General features: G+C 45.8%; 1 protein-coding gene across 2 annotated transcripts in view; it reads right to left on the bottom strand.

Annotated features, from left to right (window-relative positions):
* The window catches only part of mgat5 (alpha-1,6-mannosylglycoprotein 6-beta-N-acetylglucosaminyltransferase), a 161,680-nt gene that overhangs the window by 130,094 nt on the left and 24,086 nt on the right, over positions 1 to 7,500 (bottom strand). The window contains exon 2 of one of the 2 annotated variants that reach the window (XM_062527449.1): positions 251 to 749. In XM_062527449.1, the coding sequence (XP_062383433.1) occupies positions 251 to 482 (232 nt within the window). In that variant the 5' untranslated portion in view covers positions 483 to 749. Of the gene's footprint in view, positions 1 to 95; positions 132 to 250; positions 750 to 7,500 lie in introns of those variants that run through there. The other variant, XM_062527450.1, reaches the window with a different exon arrangement.

Below are 7,500 nucleotides of genomic sequence, written 5' to 3'. Positions count from 1 at the left end.
ACGCTGTGGTGCCTGTGTGTGTGTGTGTGTGTGTGTGTGTGTGTGTGTGTGTGTGTACGTGTGCATGTGCGTGCGTGTGTGCGTGCGTGTCTCACCGTAAGCGGTCATGGTGCCGACGTAGGGCCCGTCCATGACGCTGTGGTGCCTGTGTGTGTGTGTGTGTGTGTGTGTGTGTGTGTGTGCGTGTGTGTGTGCGTGTGTGTGTGTGTGTGTACGCATGCGTGTGCGTGTGTGTGCGTGCGTGTCTCACCGTAAGCGGTCATGGTGCCGACGTAGGGCCCGTCCATGACGCTGCGGTTCTCCTCGGCGAGGGCCTTGATGTAGCGCTTGCTGAGCTCCAGGATCTGCTGGCGCAGCAGCACGCTGCTCTCGTGGGTGGTGCGCTGCTGGATGGTGAAGTGCAGCAGCATCATGCCCCAGATGAAGCCGAAGCTCACCAGGAAGAAGCCCAGCTTCTGCGACGACAGCTTCCACATCACCATGGCGACGGCGGAGTTGTTAGAGCGTCGGCGGGCGATGACGCCGGAGGGGTCAGCGGCGGGTCAAGGTCAAGGGAGATCCGGTTTGGGATGAGCACGACCGCAAGCGCACAGGTGTGTGTGTGTGTGTGTGTGTGTGTGTGTGTGACAGACGGAGGATTCAGGAGGCGAGCAGGTCTGTGGCTGGGGAGAGGCGGTGTGGGGGGGTCACTGGGGCGGGTGCTCTCCATCGGGGGGCCATTCTCCTCACCGACACCTCAGAGCCTCATCCTGCACACAGAGAGAGAGAGAGAATTCCACAATTCTGTTAACATTTACTTATTTTTCTTTAACTTCTTACGTGTACAGTACCTGTAATTGAGCTTTGCCAATAATGTTCATGAAACGTTCATGCCAATAAAGCTTTATTGTATTGAATTGAATTGAATTGAATTGAATTGAGAGGGAGAGGGAGAGAGAGAGAGAGATTATCTATAATACAACTTTATTGAACCACAGTACACGTGCAAGCTATAATGATAAAAAAAAGAATCATTCTTAACTAGATATAAAACCATATGGCAGCAAAGAGAGTGAAAAATAAATGAATTTACAGAGAGAGGAGAGGGAGAGAGAGAGAGAGAGGATGGACAGAAGGAGATATGGACGGAGGAGAGAAAGGAAAACGTGGAGGAGCAAGATGAAGATCGGAGAAGTCGATATCAGTCAAATCAATGGATTGTTTGTGCGTGTGTGTGCGTGTGCGTGTGCGTGCACGCGTACGCGTTTGTATGTGTCTGGTGTCTGAGTGTGTGTAAGCATCGACGTTAGTCATACCTGAAGTTCGACTCGAGATAAAAGAAAGTCACTTTCTATTTTCAACTCCTGATGCAACAACAACCACCTTACCATGGCAACCACCAAACAGCAAAACAGCAACAGAAGGAGGCTCATCAAAGCAGAGTGAAAAACAACACCTAACCAATCACAAGCACACACACATACAGTACGTGTGTGCAAATCAAACCGCTGCCTTGTGGCCTCCTCTGTCCAGCATGACACCGCACAAGATCAAATCTGATCTCGTGTCCAACGGACGGAAGCGTAGACGAGCGCGTCCGGACCCAAGACACGATCAAAAGCAGAGCTGCAAGGAAGTCGGTGACTCATGTAGAAAATGAGAAAACGCTAGCTCTTACTCTACTACTCTCACCTACACACACACACCCACACACACACACACACACACACACACACACACACACACACACACACACACACACACACACACACACACACACACACACACACACACACACACACACACACACACACACACACACACACACACACACACACACACACACACACACACACACACACACACACACAGCTCACATACTGTATGCACAGACACAAGACAGACAGAGCTTCAATGAAGTCAATCACTATGCATACAGTATGTGAGCCTGTGAGCTGGGCAAAGCATGTCACAGACACAAACGGGAAGAAAGACAGACAGACACACACAAACAGATAGACACACAAACACACATTCACACACACACACCCTCCTGTCATACATGGCGCTAAGGTGGACAGTGGAGGGGGCATAGAAGTGGTGCCTGATTACCTCCCCCGAGGCTGGCAGACAAACAGGAAATGTTTTTGAGTGGCGCTCCGGGCAGAGGGAGCATCTTGGCTAGCGGTGGTCCCGCCTCGCTGACCACTCTGCACACTCACCTCCTGTCCTGACAAAACATCAGGCACCACCACCACACTGCAAAACAAGCCCAGCGTACCACACCACACCACACCACCGCACACTACTGCACACTACTGCACAACAGCAGGGAGGGGCCATCACATCACTTCACTTCCCAACAACCACACCCATGTGTCATGTCATCCCATCTGCCTGCCTGCCTGGCTGGTTGGCTGGCTTGGCTGTCTATACTCGTGTGTGCTGGCTTAAATGTCCGTCTGTCAGTGAGAGAGAGAGAAAGAGTGAAAGAGAAAGGGTGAGAGTGTGTGTTTGTGTTTGTGTGTGTGTGTGTGTGTGAGAGAGAGACTCAGTGTCGTCACTAGTCATATTCTCCATCTATACAAATACACTTACCTCCATAAGTATTGGAACCCATGCTAAAGTTGATTTATGGAGGTAACTGTGTGTGTGTGTGTGTGTGTGCATGTACTGTATATCTATGTGTATATTGATTATATATTATATTTATGCTATTGGTTGAACTATGATGTTAATAATGCTTTTAAATTTATTTTATTGTATCTCGGCTGCATTGTAAAAGAGGACTGCCCTCAATGTACTTTCCGAGAATTAAAATAAAGGTTTCAATCAATCAATACGATTGACACAACAGACCTCTGAAGTTCGCCCACAAAAAAGCTACTATATTTGCCCAAATAAGGAGATCCGGTATCTTGAGATTTTTTTCTATGGGAAAATAACATGAGGATTTTGAATTACCTGTTAAACTCTCAGGGGGACGAAGAAAACGGAAATGCAGACGTTTAGCTCTACACAGTTTTGTCCTGTTGCCTTCGAGTGGATACTGTGATCTTCGGTACATAAAGTCGGCACACTTTGATCTTTGCTACCCCAGAGCTAACTCACAATGCAACTTTCCCTAGGTAGTTAGCTTCAATTGACATCCGGATCTCCTTATATGGGCAAAGATGGCAGCTTGGGCTTCATTTTGTAGGCCTACTGAGGTCTATTGACAAAAATGCCCAACAGTGCGTCTGTCTCCTCAGAAGGCTCAAAGGATTTGAAGTGAGACAGGACATTATATCCAGAGTGTGCCAGTCACTGATCGAGTCTGTCATCGCTTTCAACATCACCTATTGGTACAGCTAGCCTACCTAGATCCTCTTTCAGGAAAATCTAGTCTGGCAACCCATAATTCATAACCGTTTCCCTCAGACAAAGGAAAAATATCAGGCCAATCAGTGGCGAAAGGGGAAAACAAAACCAAAACTTATTGAGATAAACAGGACCAGCAACACCTGTTAAACGTGAACAAATACGGATGGAAAAATGCAAAAAGATAAATCACAGGAAAGCTAGACACACATACATTGTGTCCTGACTGTTGATACTGTTTATGGTCGGTTTGTAAAGTTTAGGAGAAGTAGGAAGTGATGTTAGAAATCTCTGATCCATGTGCTTGGTGAGGCTGGCCCATCGTGATGTTAGTGCCCATCGTGATGCACGTGTTGCAAATGTTTCCCCAATCGAGAGTTCCCAGACTCTGTTCAGGTCGTGAAAGAGTCGGGTGGGGCCAGGCTTAAGTACAGATTCCTACCAAACAAATGCAAGAGAAAGCTGGCTAGGATAGCCAGGCAAGCCTTAAAGATCATAGGCATTCCACAAGCATAGGCATTCCACAAAAACAGCCATCTTTATAAGCAGTGGAAAGAAAATCCAACTTCATCAGCTAGGACGCCTTCCACACACACCAGGGTCAGTCTTTAACATACACACACACACACACACACACACACACACACACACACACACACACACACACACACTAATGGGCCACCCAGTCTGCATGGCATGACTGGACACACACGCAAACTCAGAGAACTTGTTATCCAAGTTTTTGCAGCATGACCCGAGTAAGCACGAGAGCAACGTCATGCGTTACCAACGAGGCCGTATGGTCTGTCCATCTAGCTTGCGTAGGCTTTGAGAAGGCACTTTAAAACGCGTGTGAGCCTTGCGTTGTCAACTGCACCCGTGTCGCTTGCGTTGTGTAGACTATAAAGCGAAAATGTCACTTGGCCAACTCATGCCCACACAACTTCCAGTTAGCCCAACCAACGGACTTTGACACTTTGAGGGGTATAAACAAATTATTTGATTTGATTCACTATTTGATTAAGATAAGATAATAAGATGTTATTTCCCATCTCCAAAGTTCAGCCACCCTACATAGTGATGACGATTTCAAGGTGAGGATCAGTGAAACTGCAGTAACACAGGGGAGCAGCAGAAAGAACCTCTCGACAGCCAGGGGTGGAAATTAAACACTTATATATATCATTATTTATGTGAAGTTTTCAATACACAAATATTGAAATAGAAAACATCTCTCAAATATGGAGGGATCGAAATACAGGAATTCATTTAGCACTGTGTAAAATTGAACATCCACCGGCCTTTGACTGACAAAGAAATGGGCGATTTGCACCAACCACTCTGTAGTAAACCATTCATTTAATTTGTGCCTGAAACCTACAGTACCAGCCACTTTCAGATTTTACCAGCATTTGGCTGGTGCCTGGTGCCAATTTCCATCCCTGTCCATGGCTGATGGTTATACTGCTGGTTTTCATTATCAGGACAGGAGGCCAAGGCACACACATTACCTACACACTGACAGCCTACACACAGACACACAGACACACAGACACACAGACACACAGACACACAGACACACAGACACACACACACACACACACACACACACACACACACACACACACACACACACACACACACACACACACACACACCACAATAACAAGCTCCAGCTCAGTTCAGGGGTATCTGCACAATTTAAAAGGACAAATGTACTGACTTTTAAGACCCATTTTAAGACTTCTAAAGTGGTGTCGACATACATGCAAAACCCACAGCACTGCTTTCTTCGACGTAGCCTAACTGTTGAGAAACAGTGCTGAAAGAAGTCTGATGCAGAGGTGCAGTCTACGTGATACGCAGGACTACACAGCATACACACTTAAAAAGCATCATCATCACAGTATAGCCATTTAAAAAGCATCACCATCTCAGTATTAGCCTGGCTCCGCCTGACTACGTACTTCCGCTCAATTTCATTTCTCTTCATACTGTACTTAGCCTGGTTGACTCTGGTATAACTTGATTCAGCTTTGTTTACTCCGGCAATCCACTACAGCTAACTACATCACAGCTTATCCACTAGTTAACTAGACTACACCACTGATGTAGGCTAACTAGACTACACCACTGGACTGACGTAGGCTAACTAGACTACACCACTGATGTACTGTAGGCTAACTAGACTACACCACTGACGTAAGCTAACTAGACTACACCACTGATGTACTGTAGGCTAACTGTTGAGGAGACAGTGCTGCATTCCTGGTGACTACTCAGGAAAAGCCTTCAGGCCCCGTTTATGCATAAGATAGTGATTATAGCCATGCTCATTGTTCTGAGATAGATAGGCAGGTAAAAAAAAAATGTAACGCCTGCGGCTGCCTAAAACTCCTGACATTTTCAATTTAAAGACGCATTAAAGGATCGGCATGGGGATCCTGCGATCTCTGTGTGGAGCAACTTTCACATGCACTATACACGCACACGCACACATGCACACACACACACACACATACACAGAAAGGTTAAATATGTCATGAGTCCAAGACCAAATGGCACATCTTGTGGAGTTTGTCTCTCCTGTTTCTTGTCTGTTTCATAGGGCATGACATGAGAGTACTAGTCCTGGCAGCCTTTTCAGCAGTCTTGATCCGTGATGTGACGGTTTTAAACCGTAAACGCTATCTCACAATCTAGCTCCCTGTGCTCACGCACTCTCTCTTTCCATCGCAGTCCTTCTTCAATTTCTCTTTCTCTCCCTTTAAGTTTCCTCTTTCATGATCTCTCACTCTCCCTCTTTAATCTCTCCTCTCTCTATATTCACTCTCTCTCCCTCTAATTTCCCCTCTTTCATGCACTCCCTCTCTCTCGCGCGCTCTCTCTCTCTCTCTGTCTCTCTGTCTCTCTCTCTCTCTGAGCTACCCTGAGAAGGGGCTGTCTCTCAACCATCTAAAACAACATTGAGGTCACGCTGCACTTATCGCCCCCCCCCCCCCCCCCTCCTCTCGCTGTGTTCTGAAGGAAGTATACAGCCTCACTCCCTCGCTCCTTCGTTCTTCAGTGGTTTTTTTGGGGTTTTTTTGTTAAAAAAGGAAAAGCACCAAAACAAAAACACAGTTTCCATGGGGAGCGGAAGACACATGCTGTGGTGGGCCAAAGGCTTGCCGACAGCCTCATAATTGCGGTTGTATTAATAATAGATTGCAGCTGCTGATTAATGTACTTTAATAACAGGCTATCTTTAATGGCATAATGTAATAGACTACCGAACTCATTTAGGGGGCGACCTACGTCAACTGCAAACAGGGTAACTGCAAACAAGCATTATTTGCGTTTTGGATCAGTCATTTACAAGTAGTAGAACAGAAACACCTCTCAGTGGATGGAGTGTCGTGTGTGAGTTGTGTGTCAAACAGACTGTTCCATTCAGAATTTGCATATTAATATGCAAATGTTTGCATTTATTTGCATATATTTTGTTTATATAATATATACCTAACTTTACCCAACAAAATGTCCTGTCCTGTCACAAACATAATTCTTGTGTAGCTCTGTAGATTGTTCTGCCATGTAGGCTGCATAATTCTTGTGTAGCTTTGTCGAGGTTTGTTCGTTGTAGATGTTGGTAGGGCATGTTTCACAGATGGATAAAACTGAAAAGGTGATGTAGAAGAGTTTTAAGGGAACATTTCACCGCTTCACTTAAGACAAATGCGATACATTTTTCTTTGTTCTAAACTCAATAAACATTGCCTTACAAAAAAAAGCAATACAATAAACTCTTACTGTGATGACACCCTAACATTTATATTTACACTGCACTGCCATTAACACCTGGTACTCATCGTCACCTACTAAATAAAGGTCGCTGCTGTTCACCTCTGCCAAGAAGACACAGAGCCTCCAGCAGCTAATCACAGAGTCTCCAGCATGATACAGTCAAGGGGAATTCTGCAGCTTGCAGAATCTGAACAAATTAACAAAGCCTTTTGTTACCAAAATCCTATTCCAGTCACTGCCGAGAGAGAGAGAGAGAGAGAGAGAGAGAGAGAGAGAGAGAGAGAGAGAGAGAGAGAGAGAGAGAGAGAGAGAGAGCTGGTCTCGCAGGTGGTGAACTCAATGCTGAGTGATGAACTAAATGACAGAAGAGGGAAG

This window comes from Sardina pilchardus, chromosome 23 (assembly GCF_963854185.1).
Source record: "Sardina pilchardus chromosome 23, fSarPil1.1, whole genome shotgun sequence".
Taxonomy (NCBI): Eukaryota; Metazoa; Chordata; class Actinopteri; order Clupeiformes; family Clupeidae; genus Sardina; species Sardina pilchardus.
This window is presented reverse-complemented; position numbering and strand designations above follow the sequence as displayed.